We start from the raw sequence: 19,215 nt of genomic DNA, 5'->3' as shown, positions 1-19,215 counted from the left end.
TAATAATCTCTTTGTGACTGTGTCAGAGGGGTAATAACAAGCTTTCAACTACCTCACCGAGTACCATATCTTTGACATTCTACATAAAAATAAAAAGATTTCTTGAAAAACACAAACTCCTATTTGTTCCACTACAAATGTCAGCATCAATAAATTAAACTGTTGTGGGTTTAAATAAATGCAGAATTTGACCCACTATACCAAAGAAGTAATCTGAGTTCTAAAAGGCTTTCCCAGTTACTTCCTCAGTTTTCTTAATGCTTTTGTAATTATACAATCAATTTTATTTTATTAATGATTTCATCGCTATTCTATATCCTACACGTGACAAGAGTACATTAGGAGACAAAGGAACAGGGTGACAAACAAACTTTATCAGAACTCTTCTCTCAAGTTTAATTGCACGCTATTTATCATTCAGCAAATTAACCTTGAGAGGTCACTGTTGTTCATGCAGGATGGAAGCATTCATGCTAAGGTACTACATAGAAAAATAGTTCAGTTATGTAGCTACTACTATACTTTTGACTCTGTGATGCAGTCTTATGTTGACATGCAAAGGTTTTTTTTCCTATGATGGGATAGAAAATTGTGTGAAATTGTTCAAAATGAAAACACAAACTTTCTTCTTTCAATGCATTACTTTAATTACCTAACATAACATAGATGTAGTACAATAAAATGATATGTATTCATTAAAGAACTCTCATTAGATTGCTTCTTGTCATAATGTTTTATCCCTAAAGTGAAATACATTGAGAAGTTGATCTTTTTTACTAAGCTGATATCTTTTAAAGCTAAAGATCTAGCAAGTTGTACAGGAAGTTAACTGACGGTCTTTTTTTGCACTTCGTTTACTTCACTGACCTTTTAATATCACCAGATAAAATAAAAAGATCAAAGAAATTTCCTGTTTAAGAAGGAAAGTGAACTGCATATTAACGTTTTCATGCTACCAGTGAGAATTCTTGTAACCCAACCAATGGAATAACTGCACTGCAGTGGCATGAATCTTTGAAATTAGACTTGCAGAAAAGCTGCAGTCATCAGCTATAGCTTCTTTTAGAACAAATTCCCTTTTCCAAGACTGTGAGTTGTTAGAATGCCCCTTTCACTCTGACTATTCCCACTTGAACTCATGTTAAAAGCAGGCTTTTAAAGCTGTTGTAAACTGAGTTTTCTTTTTACTTACTCGCTTAAAAACAAGCAGTAGAACTTGCCTTACTTCAAATATGAAATTCACTGATTTGTTCTGTTCACATGTTGAATTACATTCTACCAATACTGTGAAATCGTATCAGTTTGCAATGACAGCTCTCTCAAACTCATATCATACATATCCTGTAAGCTATATTTGATAGCTATGAGACTGAGTAGTATCTAACTCTATGAGAAATTCTGGTGAAGTTGGTAGAATCTTCTGCAGTAAGTTTTTTAGGATGTGCATGTCACATATTAACAAAAACATTTGTACATTTAAGCTCTGAAGATCATTTTTCAGTTTTGTTAGGGCCACATACTTTTACAAATTAAAGCCTCGATCCTGCAAACATTTAAGCATATGCTTAATTTAACTTAGTGATGCAATCTCCTATATACTGATTAACAAGACAAAAGTGTATGTAAGATTAGGGCTTTATTTGGCTTTCAGGAAATCTTTTTACCCTTCCCCAAATACTTTAAGTAGCCCACTTACTGAGCAAACGATACCTGCAAGGCTGCAAAGGAAACCCAAAATAAAAACAGAGATATCTGCACATTTTTCAAAGAAGGATAGTTTCTTCCATTTAAGCTTTAAATGGAAGAGAGAAGGAAGAAGAAAAGTCATAGCAGCACCTGTTACACTGCCTGTTAAACCCATCAGCAGGGCAAAATGTGGTATGAACATGGCCATCAGCAGAGTTAACAGGAGAAATAAGCTTCTTACACACAGAGTGAACAGTGGAGAACTGTAATTGGAATAGTTGCCTCTAGAAATACAAGCATAAACAATTTCTGTGGCTGCAAAAAAGGGCAAAGGGTAAGAAAGAAGAGCCTTGGTTAACAGACACAAATTCACTAGAGTTTGAAGAAATGATGGCAGGTTGTCAGTAACAACTTCCCTTGTCTCTTCACCCCAAGTTAAGAATGCAGTCAGGGCAAAGGTTGTTTTCAAGACACAAGCAAAAAAATGTGTCCAATTCAGCATACACCTAAATTCTCCTGGGTTTTTCATGTTACCTTCAAGTGTAGGAAGAAATATTTGTGAAGTGTAACTGAAAATTATCACTCCCATGGAGACCAAGAAGTCTTCAAATTCTAGAGAGAGTCTAAATTTTGCCCAGGACCACTGATGTATTTGTGTGAGGCAGTAAGTCATCACTACAAATATGATAATGAAATGGACCAAGGAACAAAGCTGGCTGAGTTTGGAGACAATTTTTAGAGTTTTGATAAATACACAAGGCAACAGTGTAACAAATGCAATTACAGACCAAGTTTTCTCAGTCACTGGTACATATGAAAAACTGTGTGACAGCAAATTCCCACTAACAACCAGATACAAAATACATGTCATGATCAGTTCCATCACTTGGATCACACTGACAACTATACCACCTAGTCTGGGAAACAGCTTTTTGCAGCAGGCATTTGCAATATCTTCATACGTATCTCTCACTCTTATGAGCTGCCCATCTTCATTTTCTTCATACAGGCAAGTGATTAGAATTTTGCCTGTATAACAGCATAATGCTGCAGCCAGGACAATAAGAAACAAGCCACTGTATCCGCTGTGGAGAAGAGCATATGGTAATCCTAGGACAAAAATTCCCTGAAGAGGAAAAAGAGAAATAAGAGAGAGAACAAAATCCCTGAGGCAAAATGTTTACTAGAAGCCACACTCCCAAACTTGTTCTTCTTTGAACATTGCTTTCACCAAACTGCATAGTGGAAATACTGCTACATTCAGCTAAGTAACAATCATGGGAAATTTGTTTATTTATGACAAATGAAATTATCAGCAAAAAATAACTGCTCATTGACACACATGTAATGATTAGCTAGGAAAAGGAGAATGTGGATGAATGATATAGTCAGGTTCTTAGTTAATATTTAATGCTGATGTGATTCAAAGCACATTTTAGAAGGTTCTGAGGCAGTTACTCAGTCAACATGCATATTAATTAAATGGGTTTAATAACAGTAAAATTAAGCAGCTGTATCATCATCATCTCCATAACTTTCATTTAAACTAAAAAATAGCATTGTACATCTAGTAATGACAATTCTCTTCAGTGTAATAATTGTTAACACACCTCTGGAAAGGAAAGGGCATTCAAGTAACAGCAGTGTTGGTTTGGGATTCCTTTGTGGCTTCTGAACTTGTCATGCAACATTTACAGTGGTTAAGTCCACTACTACAACAATTCTAAGAAGCTGAGATCCTAAATTGTGCAAACTTATTTAGGTTTTTAAAACACACACGAAAAATATAGTTGTGCTTTTCTCTAAAGAGTTTCAGAAAGGGAGATAATTATTATTTTTTTTAATCCAGTAAATCCTTGTGTTATTCAAGTTTTGTAAAACATTATAGGGGAAAAAAATACAGTTAACTAGTTCTAATGAAATTTTTACTTCTGTATTTATTACAGCATTGGTGATGTGATGAAATAAGAACATTCATGGTCATGTTTGCTATTTCAGCCAGACAAGACTTGATTTGTATCAATTCCATCTTTATTCTATTTCTGAACAAACCAGAACTTCATTCTGTGTTGCTAAACCTGTGAACTCTCAAGAGAAAGAGGTCTTTTACATCACATGAGCCATCAAGAGATATCCACCTGATGGTTCACAAACAAGTAGGATCTTCCTGAAATTCTAAATTTCATTTTGGTATTACCCAGTGGAATTAATTGCTACCCATATTTTTAAATAAAATCCTTGCTGCTACGCACTAACCACTGATGGCTCTCTGAACATTACTCGTTGCCGAGTTTTAGTCTAAAATGTTAGCCATAGCTCTTTTCATAGTAAATGGGAATTCCTCCAGAGAGCAGATCATTTCACCCCATGTATATTGATAAGTTTGATGGGACAAGTCCTATTCTTTTGACATACCTCCAATCAGAGGGGAGTTCTGTTCCCTACAGTTGCTGCTGTGTACCACTGTTTACAGGCTCAGAGAATTATATTTTATTCACTGTGAAACATGGCAGGCTCTCCCACTCTTCTTGAAGGGAGCAACAAGTTCTTTCTCTCTCACTTCCTAAGCAAGAAGTGCTGCTTATTGTTTCAGGACACAAGGAAGAAGAGGTGAGTTTGACAGTCTAAATCTCAATTTCTGATTTTTTCATCTGTAATCTTGGGCATGAGATCATGTGAGGACGTTTCAGGCATTCTTTTGTCTTTCATGTTTTCTGTCAACTCACTCAGACACCGTAGTCCTTCTTGTGAGGGCAGCCTAGGAGGCCAGCTCTTTTTCAGTTCATCAAGAAGGTCCGTGTCCATCTCAACTTCACAGGCCTTATACCTTGCTCCCCATTTCTCTGTGGTACGAGTGGTCGCAGGCCTGATCCATATGGAGGGGCAATTTTTCAAACACTGAATAATTGTCAATTTATATAAAGTGTTATTGTTTTCCTCCAGCCATGAGATAGCAGTCCTTTTCAGGCTCACTATTGGCCTGAATCATCAACAAGAGGAGAAGGATTAAAGGCCCTTAAATTAAAGTATTACTTCTTCTGTAAGTCAATGAAATTGTCCATCATATGAACAAGAATTGCCAGTCTCACCAGTCTTCACTCTAGATACAGATATCTTCTACGTTTAGCTGAATTAGAGCTAGAAGTATCATATTAATAACATGCTTTAGTACATCTTGATTAAAAGGTCAGTGTCTTTGTGCACTGTAACGGAGGTACTCTAGTTATTACTTGTATAACAATACAGTTATTCACTTTCACTACATAACTATTTTGGTTGTTTTTAAGACTTCATTTTACAGCAATGTTTTTGTAGAAATCAGAGGTGCTATTTCATTTAGGAGCAGGGATATTCAACAGCCTAGCTGATGGTACTTCAGTCACCCCAAACTCCTCACTCCATTACCGTAATGGCTTGGCTCCATTGTAACACAGGCCTTGTGTCCCAATTAGCTTCCAATTTGTGTTTCTTACGTTGAACTTCACTGAAGTATTCAAAAGTGTACAATTTCTGCCATTTAATGAGCTACTTTCTTAAGAAGACTAGATATCTGACTGTATCTGGACTGCAGATAGCACATGCATGTAACTTTTGCTGTCTTGCCATTTTTAATCACAGATTTCACGGACTGCGAAGATAAGTAGTTGCCTTAAGTACAAAATGTGTTCTCTTTCCTACGAAAACAGTCCTTAGAGAACATTTACATAACAGGTTGAATTTAAAAGCATCATAAATAAACCAAATCTGTGAGAGTCAGGAAGATAAAAGCCACAGTCATCCTCCATATTAACATAAAAACAATGATGTTTTCTCAGTTTCTTGCAATTTGTAGCAGGCTTATCTCATTTGCTCTGTACTCACAGCATCATTATTTTGCCCCTTAACCTGCATTTGGGAGTTCAAATGGTTATCTGCTGACCTGAAGGGTGACTGTGTAATTATCTGCAGGTAAGTGTCAGAGCAGGCTTTACCACACAATGGCTTTTTTTCCCCTACTGAATTTAGCTCATTAACGTTTATATGACTAGCCTCAATCTAAACCAAAGCACAAGTCTTTCAGAGATGCTATCACATTTGACAGCCATTTGCAGTCTTTCCCACAGGTGTCTGGATTTCCCAGCTTAATTGTTAGTTTAATCAGAGTATAACATAATTCTAACCTCTAACAACTCCTTGCTGATTGTTTATATCAATTTTATTTGGTACTTAACACACAGCAAAGAATGAAAAAAGTTGGGTTTTTTTTGCAACTTTTGAAATTTCAGACATTATTAAACAGACTCATTTTTTCTCTATATATATTTTTTCTTAAAATAAGCATAGAATCCTTAGAGTTGGAAGGGACGTCTGAAGGCCATCTAGTCCAACTCCCCTGCAATGAACATGGACACCAGAGCTAGACCATTTTGCCCAGGGCCTTATCCAGCCTCGTCTTGAAAGTCTCCAGGGACAAGGCATCAACCACATCACTGGGCAACCTGTTCCAGTGCCTCACCATCCTCACTGTAAAAGATTTTTTCCTTATATCTGACCTAAATCTACTCTCTTTGAGCTTGTAACCATTTCCCCTTGTTCTACCACAACAGACCCTGCTGAAAAGTCTATCACCTTCTTTCCTGTAACTCCCCTTTAGGTACTGAAAGGCTGCTATCAGGTCCCCTCGCAGCCTTTTCTCCAGGCTGAACAGCCCCCAATTCTCTCAGCCTGTCCTCGCAGGAGAGGTGCTCCATTCCGTGGACTATCAACCCCACTGTAGATGCCACTGATGAAGGTATTAAAGAGTATTGGCCCCAGCACCAACCCATGGGGGACATTACTCATCACTGATCTCCCTGCAGACACTGAGCCACTGACCACCACTCTCTGGACTCAATACTGCAGCCAGTTCTTCATCCATCAAAGAGTCTACCCATCAAATTGACATCCTCCCTGTGTCATTCACAAGGGGTTGTATGCCCTCCTAGACTTTCCTTTTCTGACTGAGGTATCTGTAGAAGCCTTTCTTGTTCCTTTTCTCTGGCCAAGTTCGGTTCAAGCTGGGCCTTTCCTGAACTCATCCCTACACAGCCTAGCAACTTCCTTGTACTCTTCCAGTGGTACCTGTCCCTATTTCCACTGCATGTTCATTATCTTCTTGCTCTTCAGTTTGACAGCAGGTCCCAGTTCAGCCACTCCAGTCTCAAATAAGTGATTGCCAATTCCGAATTAAATATAGCGAGCTTAGAATTTCTAAACTGAACGTTTCTACAGAAAGCGAAAATTTTCCTTTTAGGTGATATTTTCAACATCTCTATTCCTGGATTTTGCTGGTGAGATTTCTGCAATGGACTTACTGTTTCTGTGTCCTTCAGATTTCACTCAGTAGTGAAAAGCAAACACTGCAGACATAACTAGCAGCTTTTTGGATACAGAGCATGGCTAGGAGGGAGAAATAAGAGAACTCTGAAGTTGCCTGTGTGCTAAGTGTTATGATGTGAAGTGACATCACTCTTCCTACCTGTCCAGTAATGGCTTTTTCATTAAAAAGTAATAAGAGAAAGAGAAAAAGAGGAAGAGAAAGAGGAAAAGGAAAAGAAAAAGATAAAGAAGAAAAGAAAAAGAAATAAGGAAAAAGAAAAGGAAAAAAAAAAGAAGGAAATAAAAAAAGAAATAAGGAAAGAGAGAAAGAAAGTTTATTGTATTGGTACATTTTCGAATTACTACAAAATAGCCGGAAAATGCTAATGATGGCCATGAAATCTGAAAGACTCTTTCAGACTTCAAAACTCTCTTTGGATTTGATCTTCTGTTCTTACCTTTGCAAAAGCAACACTTTCTGTTAGAATCATTTCCTGTATGTCGCCAAGTTTAGATAGTTTAATTTCAATGAAAAAAATACCTTTAGTAAGTGCTTAGATTACTGTCACTGTGATAAAACAGCACAGGCACTGAGCTGTGTTCTCTGGCTTAAAGTAGTTCAGCAACCCTAGACCATTGCTTGACTTATCTCTGGAAAATTCCTCCTCCACAGAGAAATTCTTTCATGGTGCACTGCTACTGAAGGTGGGTTTTGTGCTCTTCCTATGAGGACAAAATGTGGACAGACAGAGTATATCAGTATCATTGCACTGCTTTTCTGCTGCTGGAATAGAGACACAGGTAATTTCTATGCCAGCCATCAGTCTATGTTTGGACCAGTCTGAGTTCTCGTCCAGTCTTCTTGTGTCCAAATTATGGAACAGATAGCTTTAGCTGTGAGGTGTCAATTAAAAATGAGCAGCCAAAGGAGCGGTTTCTTATGTTGCTTCCCAGATCTTTGTTTTAGTGTTTTGCCTGTGAAGTGTGCCTGCCTAAGTGGTTCTATGTTCTAGTGTGAGGCCAAATAAGCTAAAAAAATTCTCTTTTAAGGTGATTTGCTTATAAAATAGAATAGCACAGAGAAAAAGCATTCACATACTTGAGTAGGGTGAAGAAGGAGTTTTTGAAGCAGTTCACTATCACAGCTTAGCTTGAATGGTTATTTGCCAGCAGAGGGGGACCTCAATCTTGCTCAGCAGGCTGACCCTTCCCTTGCCTTTGTCACCCAAGATAACTGTAAGACTTTGTTATTTTCACCCCAGACTGAGGATGGAAGTAGAGTGGGTAATGGTGTGCATTGCCAGTGAGTGAATACATGTGCCTGGGTTAAGGTCCTCATCGACCTCTGGAGTAGACTTAGCCATAGGCATGTGGGCCTAAGAAGAAGAAAGGACTAGTGGATGAACTGGTGATTTGCCTTTAAAGAAATGGCAAATACAATAGTGGAAAAGGCATGCAGGGTGAGGTCAGCTAGAAGCTGTTAGCCTTATCAGAATTTCCCCAACAGGAAACACCAGAAACTACTGATCCACCAACAACACAAAACAAGCAGGTTGGGATTTCCAATTTGTGTCTTAATATTAAATTAAATAAAAATATTAAATAAAAAAAATAAAAATATTAAATTAAATATTAAAACATTTCTACATTTTTTCTTGACTGCAATTTTTGAACTACATAGTATTATTTCTACCATCACCAAGACTGGATTCTTGTTTTAAAAGCCAAGATATCTGGATTCACATAGAATGTTGAAATTGGATTGTTTACTTTCATACTGCCTTTTGACACTATTTCACCTCAGGAAAAGTACATCCCCAAGGAATCAAATATGTTTAGAGAAATGTATAAATAAGCACAATTTAGCATCTTGAGAAAATATCGACATTTCTTAATGTTTAGTTTTAATATTTTTTAATCACAAGAAAAATGCTTCATTTTATAGGCTGTTCTGACCTTAAATATGACGCTTTTAAAAACAAAGCAGAATTAAAGGAAGTTAGAAGTAATGAAGATCAAATCATGGTCAGAGCTGAGAGATGCCAAGAGGCAACTGAATAAAATAGAGTAAAAGTGATGCTACGATTAAAAAAAAAAAAAAAAAAAAAGAGAGAGAGAGAGATTTCACCTTAAGACTTAATCAGATGGAAAAATAAATTAATAAATGAAGATAAACTTAACTGAAAATAATTCAGTTAGTACAGCTCTGCTATATGTAGAACACTTGCTAATACATCAGACTGCTGAATTAGGTATGATTGCCTTTATCACCGTCTGCAGTTACTCCACTGGAACAGTTCATTTAAGCCATAATATATTCCCAACTATGCATTTGATCCCATGCGTGAATTTCTGTTAGGCATAGAAACTACATAGGAAAACATTCTTCATGGATTTTCTTGTAAGAGCAGAGAGATAGAATCAAGAAATGTTCATTTTCATTTAAAATACATTATTTTCCAGAACTGATGCAAACCTGTGTTGTTGTGGTATTTATATGAAGATAGTACTTTATTAGCTCTAAATTTAAAAAATATGGCAAATCTCTTAATCTCATGCCATGATAATGGAGCGTGGGAGACTCCACAAAGACTGGGCAGCCTGTGCCAGTGCTCAATAACTTGCTTTGACAATAAATCTATTTTGACAGTTGCTTTTTTAGGATTTGTCACTTAGATAGTCATTAATCCATTTAAGATATATTTTATTGCTGTACTAATCATTAAATCAGAATGTTGTGTATTAATGTGTCAAAAATCATTTAAAGTCTAAATATATTAATTATTTTTTCACTACCTAAATTACAACAAAGAATTATATAAATTGTGCTTAATAAGAACTGTAAGGACTTTTGTCAAAACCATAAAGATTGATGTTAATTATATTCCTAGCTTTTTATTCTGTATCAATTAAATCCTGCATTAGCAATTACTTTATTTTTCTCAGAATTGTTAATAGGCTTAACTGGTTGGGCTGGCTTTTAAAATATCATTGTGATATCCACAGTGTTCTGAAAATTCTAAATGTAGTAGCAATTGCTTATTGTAGGATTAGATGTATCTTTTGCTAAGTCTCCCGAATGCATACTTGCTGGGCATTCCACTTTCAAAATATTGATAACATCTTAATGGTTCATTTTAAATTCTAACTAGTTACATAATAATTAAGAGTCCCAGTCTAAGCTAGTCATCAAACCTTCCTCTTTATATAGCTGAAAAAATATGCTCCTGAACTTATAACTCAGCTACCTTACGATATGTGGATAGCAAAGCTGAAATTAATTTCCAGCCTGTTTCTCTAGCTGTACAGTGAACGGAGTATGGACAAACACCTTAGAAACTCCAAGAGCTGACTTCAGAATGCCTTATGCAGAATAGCATGATGACCATTCTGAAAAATTTCAAAATAACCAAGTGTTATCCTCTGCTAGAAGCACATCCTGCTTCCCTCCAGCTAGAGACTAGGCACAGTTACATTATATTTAGAGTTATGAACAATTTAAAATGCTCCCCCTACAGCTAATAGAGGGAATCAGTGTAGCAAAATTCAGTGTGAGATCTTAGGAAAGAAGAAGGCAATTTCATATTACCAAATCTCTAAGTTGATTTAACCCACTCACAGCACTGGTGTATGCGACATTGTAGCCTGACTGAGTCCACTTGTGTGCCACAAGGAGGACAAAGGATGCTGGCAATTGAAGCCTCAGTGTGTCGCTGGTGTTCTTTTTGACTGGTGATGAAAAACAGATTTTAGATATACCTTTTATACTCATTTGGAATGGATTCTGGTTTTATTATAGTGCCTTTATCTTAATTCTCTTAATGCTTACCTTTAGGTTAGTTTTTCTACATTTTCATATATTTGAAAGCACATGTATAGTGCTCTGTAGTAGTTAACATATACCAGAGCTAGAACAAAGTTGTGCTTTTATTGTGCTTTTACACAAACACACAGATACAGTTTCACACACTCCTATTCATACACTATTCACACCACTGTTAGTATTTATTTTTCAAAATTTTACACTTAACCCATCTTTAAAAAAAAAAAGAATCCTAAAAATTGTCCTAATCTGTGGAGGACGCATTTCTTCCTAGTGTCTTTGGACTCCTATATCTCTTTGCTAAAGTCTTCATAACTTATAATTTACAACAATGACACTCAATCTCCCCTCCTCCCTTTTATTATAGGTATATATCTGTTAAATTTTAATTGATACATTCACTTCATGACTGAAGTTGGAGGAGTTTTAACATGTAGGCGTACTGCTTCTTAATTGTGAGATGTGACTTCTGGACACCTCATAAATTCTTGTTAAGTAACTCAAATTACTTCCACTATTTGATTTCTGTATTTATTTTTTCTAACCCATTATCTCTCAAAATTTTCTCCAGGTTTTTAACATTTTCTCCTTTGAAGTATTGAGTATATATATATTACTGTCCTCTGTTTTCGCATAATGAATGCAATTAGATCCATGGATCTGTTCATCTTTATTCAAGGTAATGAGGCTCAAAATAGAATTACCTTATGTTAGGTTCAATACCTTTTGTGTTAGACAATTATCATCTATCATTTTTAGAAACTTTAATGATGTTTTACTACAGACTGCATGCAACCTCCAGCACAGGTCTTTAAAATGGAAGGCACCAAGAGCAATACAATTTGTCTTTCCAGACAACAGCTCTGACATAGATAATCATCTCTCTAAAGTAAAGTGCTGCACTCACTTCTTTTACCAATATTCTTTTTTGTAAACAAGCTTTACCTAATTATTTTAAAATTTCAGTCACATAAACGTATTTGCAATATCAATTATGTTCTATTTATCCTCAGTGTTAAGAATTTTCTGCTTCTCTAGCTGGCTACACAGACTCCTGGCAGTAATCTACAGACACCAGGAAAAGAATTCATCCTCTTTCTCCCTCACTTATCTATTAGTTCACAGAGATTGAATTCAAAATTATTACAACTTCTTCTACGGAAAACTTCAAATATTGTCCGTGGCCTGTATGACCTTAGCAGCTGATCCATCTCTGTTTAAGTCTGTGAAAAATCTTCCTATAACTTCAATGATGGTTGAAATGGACCTCAGCAATCATACTTTTCCTGGTTTGTCTCACTCTTTTTCTCTGCCAATGCTAGCCTGCTTTACCTGCAGGGAGGAAAGTGAGTAGGGTGTTTATTTTGTGATTAATGGCCACAGTCATCTCATATACTGAAAGAAATTTCAATCTTTCGGGTCCCATAAACAGCAGATAAGGCAGATAGACTGCTTAGGATATGCCATGATAAGATACACTGGTAAAGAAGTTGCATGGTCTGTACTGTGAAAAGTATGTGTCCATTTGACTGACAAAGAAGCCACTGTTTTTGTTCTCCTGTTAGTAGCCAGATAAGTCTTAAGAATCTCCTAAAGATTAGGAAAGGGAACAGAGGAAGGAAAATGTCTCAGCGAATAAGGATCTGATGTTATTGAGTATGACAGCTTCCCATTGGCTTTGTATTTGTTTAAATATCTGTTCTCAGACTGAAATAATATGCTTGATGCTTAATTCTGTTTTGATGGAAAATGTTAGTTTGCATAAATTCATAGCTGTGTCTAAGAGTGCTTTGAATCACACAAACTAAATCTCCCAAGCAAATTACCTTTTAAGAAACTACGTTATTTCCCCGGGTCTCAAACGGCAAAGCAAGCTTTGATAAAACAATGAGAGCTTTTATTATGTGTTATGGAGAGAAGAGGAAGAAGAGATGAAAAAATTAAAACAGCCAGAACTAAAACTATTTTGAAAGTTAGTAGTGGTGAGTGATGTGGAGTCATTGGTTGCTTACCTATTTCTCACATCATAGCTCATCACTGACTCTCAGGTTTTCACCTGAGAGTACTCAAAATATCCAGCAACAGGAGAATGGGGTTCCATAAAAGTGGCTGAAAAAGCTTGAGGGGAGGCAAAGAGGGGACTGTGGGAGACTGGAAGTAAAGCAAAGCAAAGCAGTGAGGACCCTAACATCTTTATCTGAGTGTGCAATGACATAACAAAAGGAAGTGTTAAAGTGTGTAGAAACTCAGGCTGAGAGAAAGCATTTGGCTTGTTAGGATTTTTTCTTGAGTGTTGCCTGTATTGGACTAGCAATGGTTCTTGTTACTTACAAAAGCAAGGCTGCAGAGAACAAATCTTACACATCTCTGAGAGGAGAAAAAGAAGCCAGGTTATATCTTCTGGAAGTTCGGTTATGTGTTCTGAAAGCTGGCATAGGGTTTATCATGACTGCATGCAGAGTAAAAGGTGACTTATTCCTCTCCTGGCCAATATTATCCTGTTCTTTCCTCTGCACAGACTCAATCACCAGTTTTAGGTGGACTTTTACTCAACCTATAATGACTCCCAGAGCTCAGCATGTAAAGGGGAAATTTGTCATCTCACAGCACTGCCTGGAGAGAATGCAGTTAATAGGTTCGGTGAAAGACCTAAATAGTGGTATACTATTATTTTTGGTATCCATGAATCAGTGAACTGATATAGAATACCACAGCATATTCTTGAATACATGAGAAAAGATACTCATTACTACTTGGGTAGGTGTAGACAACAAATCTCCACTGCTTTTCCTCTCTTAACCTCAGTTAAACTTCAGTGGCACCCCGAGGCTTCTGCCTTTGGAATAAAAGAAACAGCAGTGGATTTCAATGCTGAAGTTTCATCACACGCAGATGTAGATAAAGATGATATTGCAAATGAATTCCCATAGTGGAGATGTCTCTATCCTGTAATGAAATAAAAGATCACAATATTCTTAAATTTCAACAAAGCTGGATAATTCAACTAATTTTGAGTAGATTAAACAGAAATCCCCTAATTTCATAGTTAATAATAAAGAGAAAAATAAAAATCATAAAAGAAATGTGATCTTTTTTGCATCCTCTTAGTACTCAATATAGAAGCAAAATTATTTAATCTCTCCTTTTTGAAGTAAATAAAATAAAAATGGCCTATAGTTATGTATTGTGAAAGCAGGCATATGGCATATTGAAAGCATGCTGAAGATGCATTTTTAAGGTCTGTAGATGTGACATACTAAAACTGATATCACTTGAGGAGTAATTCCTCATTATGGTTACACATACTGTGACACTGTGGTTCTTGATAACTATTGGCCCATAAATGTGAGTGCTGGAGTTACAAAATAAGTCATTTCTTTTCTGTTTTCATTTATTTCCCCCCCTTTTTTTTAATTAATTTTTCTTGGTCCACAGCAACACTGGAAAGACCTGGAGACAAGATATTGCCTGGAAACAACAGCTGAGGGTCTTTGGATAAACAGACTGAGGAATCTTACTTTCTTGACCTCAGGATTACTCTAAGGTTTTAGGTACAAATACTGTTTGTATGGATAGAACATATCCATACAATATATGAACATATATTCAATATATGAACATTTCATAGAATCATTTCATAGAATTGCTTAGATTGGAAAAGACCACTAAAATAATCTATCCCAACCATTTATTTCATTAGCAAAGCAAAGTTAGTTTAGTAATTACTGTCAAAGTTTGTATCTCTCTTTTTTTTTTTTTTTTCCCAACCTGGACTATTCTTACAAAACAGGGGAAACTTCTCAGCTCTATTGGGTTTCCTCTTTGTTCATACTTCAGCGTTGAGAGCTGTAGTAATTTCATATTTGAGAAGTTTGTTTAAGACTGCATTTAGTTTCTGTTCTTTTCACCTAACTTTCATTTCTTGTATTCAAATATCTGGGTAAAATACTTTTTAAAAAAATATTTATTTATTGTGACGTGAAGTACATGGATTTTAGGTGAAAATTCAGTGCTTTACTAAAGTTTCTAAAGTCACTATTTCTTTACTCTCTTTGGTACACAAGGAAAAGAGTGTTTCTTAGCATCTGTGCACTGTATTTGTCTCACTCAAATATTCTGTCTAAAACAGATATGTAGTGAATGAATACACGTAGTAGCAGAAGAGACATGCATGACAAATCTACTTTCTTTTTTATGCGCACTTAGTCAGGAATGGGACTCCTAACTTCCCCTGTGTAAGTACAGCAAAAAGTAAAACTACTCTATTAGCTCCAGACAGTGTAGATAGAAAGATCACAAAAGGATTATTTATTCCAACAGCGTAGCGCACTTATTTTAGGATATATGAAGCTCCACCAGAAGTATCTTCCTATATCATCTATAGAGTGAAATGGATTCTGTTGTGAAGGCTGTGAGATTTTGAGGTGCCTGAGAAGAACAAAAGATCTGGACGGCTTGGGAACAAGATTGTACCAGTGAAGGCAGGCACAGGCATTGTTATATAACCTAAGAAATATCGCAGTACAAGGTTGTGAACTATGTCAAGTAGCAACAAGGGGTAGGAGAATATGATAGGCAAGAAGCTGTGAGGAAAACTGACTTGATATGAGAAATATGTAGCTGCAGGTATGAGACAAGAATCAGTAGAAAGCTAGAGGGAAAGTATGAATTACACAAACAATTATCCTTTCTGATTAGAGGAAACTTTTAGGGGTGGAACGACAGCTCCTCACAATTTAGGAAATAGCAAAGAGCCTCTGAAATCTCATCTGAGTGGCAAAAGGAAGCCTACAGTTTTGTGAAGGTATTTTATTTTTAACTTGAGATGACAACAATAAAAAGTACAAAAGGAAAAGCACTGAGAGAAGCTGGCTTCCCAGCAAAAGTGAAAAAGTCAGCAGGCAAGCAAAACCAGCAAGAGCAGGAGTGGAGAACTCATTTTAAAACTCCAGATTCTAATTAAAGCTCAGAGGATTTTTAAGACCCTTAAGGGAAGGTGACTGGGGAAATGTCATTTGGAGTTGGAGATACGATGCAGCAAAAGAGACAAGAGAACTGCTTTAAAATGTGGTGAGATAGAGTAGATCTCAGTGCCAACTCCTAAATATGATGTAAACAGATAATGAGGGAATTAACAGTAATTATATATATATATACGCTTCTGTGTATATATATATATGCATATAAGATACACATATATCTTATCTTGCATCATGCTGTTATTTTTCATATATCTGCAATTCTTTAAGCTTCAGTGGAAATATTCATTATGTCTGAAATAAGCAGATTTATTTTGAAGTAATCACACTAGAATGGTTTCTAAAACTGAAAAACAAAAAACTGGTCTGTTTGTGAGCTGGAATCAACTGTTAGAAAGGAAAGCTGAACCATGAAAGAAACGATAATAGATGAAAATACCTATGGGTGGCCAAGACAAAAGCTCAAGCTATCATTGCTACTAATATCATCAAGCAACCAAAAGGTTCTACGTACTTACAAAACATAATCTCTTAGTGCTGTTATTTGTCTGAGTTCAAGAAATGGACTGAAACAAAATGAAACAGATAGCGGATATGTCTATAAGTTGAAGTGAATATTTCCTCACTTTGACTCGTGTTTCCATTATTGAGAAGTAAATATTAAATTCATTAATAAATAACTTTTTTGTTAGCTATTTGGTGAATACAGTGTTGTACATACAGCAAAACCAGTGCCACTGGCCAAAAATACAGAGAAATATTTTCATCCAGGAAACCTGGTTTGTGTAGGAGGAAGAGGGAGAATAGATGCAAATGGAAGTCACTATTTTCTATTGAGCTTTTATACAGCTAACAATGCTAAAACTGGAGTACAATATATCATCTTCAGTACTGTGTGTAATCAGTGTTTATGGCTTTTTATATTCTCAAATAGCTCAATTTACTCATTCAGACAAAGCTTGTGCCATATCAGTGAATCTCCTGCTGTCAGGAATTATACACACTGAAGTAATGGTAGATTAACCATCTATGGATTGTGTGGAAGAAACTTTGCCATTTGGAAAGTCAGCTACCGAAGCATTACTATTTCTGATTCTGTCAGTATGTTATAATTATTCAGAAGTCCTTTATTTTTAATATTAAATTCTCATACACTGTAGATGTTGATCTTGTCATAATATTTGTTCTTTGATGAAACTTAAGGTTCACCTTTTTATATATAAAAACATGAGCTTCTTGCTGAAAATTTGCTAATGAAAATGAAGGAAATTCATTTCCTTCAGGAAGGGACTTAAATCTGGTAAAATGTTTGCAGTTTTACCAGCTATCATTATGCTCTTGCTGTCTTAGAAGGAATGTTATCTTGGGAGGACTTATATGTGTGAATGCTATCTATTAAAGCAAATAAATTCTCTGAGGTTGCGCATCTCACAGGCTAAAGAAGTTAGATGGCAAGATTTTTAAGACTATTTTCCATCAGGGATAACTGGTCAGTGATATATGTGAGAACCTGTAAAAAGGCATTAATGTGCGCAAAATATCAGCCATGGCAGGCTGGTAAGTAATTGTAAGAGGCAATATGGGTTTTATTTTGAAAGGCAGCTGTCAAACATCATATCACAGCAATAAAGTAAGATGATATAACATATATAGAAATTCAAAGTTGCCAAATCATAATGGCTATTAATGAAATAAACATGTAACGCACCACAAATTAAAAAAGTAGAAATTATGCCATATGTTTTTATTCTGTTTGTAGAAAATACTCTCAGGTACTGATAAGTCCAAAAAGCTGGTAGATTGATTAGTGTAGATTGAAAGTATCTGAGCCATCCACTTGACCTCAGGGAGACAAAGATCTTTGTACTGCAACAATTCTTGGTGCTTTGAGTTCTTCTGTGGAATAAAGTTGTCACTGCTTTCAAGTAGCTGACAAGTGTTTGACTTTGGTATTTACTATTTCAAAAGGTATAACTTTCACAATGCTGCCATCCATTTATTTTTAATATCATGTTTCTGTCATTCTCTTGCTTGACTGGATTTTTAAGATGACATGCACATTTTAATGCCAGAATATTCTAAAAGTACTTTTAATGCATTAGTCTGCTGATTTATTTTGTGCCTACAATGGATCTCAATCTCAAGGAGAAGCTATTCTGTATTTAAAAAAAAAAAAGTGGAAATTGGATCAGATATCAGGCTGATTTATCATAGGCCACATTGAAACAATCATTGTTTTGTAAAGAGTCTCTAAAATAGAAGACATTTTGAGACTTACTTTCAAGATTGTTTTCCTTATTGGAGCACCTGAAAGTCCTTGATCAGAATCCCATTGTGCAAGACACTGTGCAAACAGACTGCAAAAAGATGGTGTCTTCTTCAAAGAATTTAAAATCCAAGGGTGAGATAACAGTAAACAAATGCAGACACACAGTGGAGTCAAGGAAACCATGAGTCAATATTAGAAACTGCGAGTCAAGAGAATAAGTGGTGTGGTTTCACTTTAGCTTGTAACTGTGATGTTTTCAGCAAGAAGATACTTAAAAGCACCTCAAAGAAGGGCAAATAAATATCTTCATATAAGCTCATAGGATTGCTTGTTTAAATATTAAAAAAATTGACAATCTTAATTTTAACTGAAAGAACTGAAATCATTCAATAGATGCAGAATGGTAAATGGTAGATTGCTAAGGAAAAGATGTGTAGTTTATGTTCAAATGAAAAGTTGAAAAGGTGTTTGCAAAGAGCTATGAATAAATGGTTTATAAATGGAGTATTCCCTTCCTTACAAAAAAATTCTTGCAATGAAAAATGCATGCTGGAGTTATGTAGCATGTGCACACTTGTCTCTATCTCTGTATCACTGCAAGCAGATCTTTTTTAGGCATTAACATCCCTGGAGAAGGCTATTTCCTGCGTGGCTTGAAGGTTTCCTAATGAAGAAAGCAAAGATAAAGAGGCCTAGAGGGAGACACAATGTTCAGGTTTCCAAAGTATTACTCACACAGAACATTTATTCTATACATGTCATGGGAGAAGTACGCACTGACAAACATTTTTTTGCAAATATATGTAAATGTGGATGTAAATTACACTTCTGACACTTGGCAGGTTATCTCTTGAGCTCTAGCAACACCACTGATAGATCATAGAATCATAGAATGGCTTGGGTTGAAAAGGACCTCAAAGATAATCGAGTCTCAACCCCCCTGCCAAGTGCAGGGTTGCCAACTACTAGACCAGGCTGCCCAGAGCCACGTCCAGTCTGGCCTTGAACACCTCCAGGGCATCCACAATCTCCCTGGGCAACCTGTTCCAGTGCGTCACCACCCTCTGTGTGAAAAACTTCCTCCTAATATCTAACCTAAATCTCCCCTGTCTCAGCTTAAA

At 36.1% G+C, this 19,215-nt stretch overlaps 1 protein-coding gene across 1 annotated transcript in view; it reads right to left on the bottom strand.

Moving 5' to 3' along the window:
* LOC110396374 (vesicular inhibitory amino acid transporter-like) overlaps positions 1,661 to 19,215 on the bottom strand; it is a 38,137-nt gene continuing 20,582 nt past the window's right edge. The window contains exon 3 of the mRNA XM_021391997.1: positions 1,661 to 2,812. Coding sequence (XP_021247672.1) covers positions 1,661 to 2,812 — 1,152 coding nt within the window. The remainder of the gene's footprint in view (positions 2,813 to 19,215) is intronic.

Source organism: Numida meleagris, chromosome 3 (genome assembly GCF_002078875.1).
Source record: "Numida meleagris isolate 19003 breed g44 Domestic line chromosome 3, NumMel1.0, whole genome shotgun sequence".
NCBI classification, from domain to species: domain Eukaryota; kingdom Metazoa; phylum Chordata; class Aves; order Galliformes; family Numididae; genus Numida; species Numida meleagris.
This window is presented reverse-complemented; position numbering and strand designations above follow the sequence as displayed.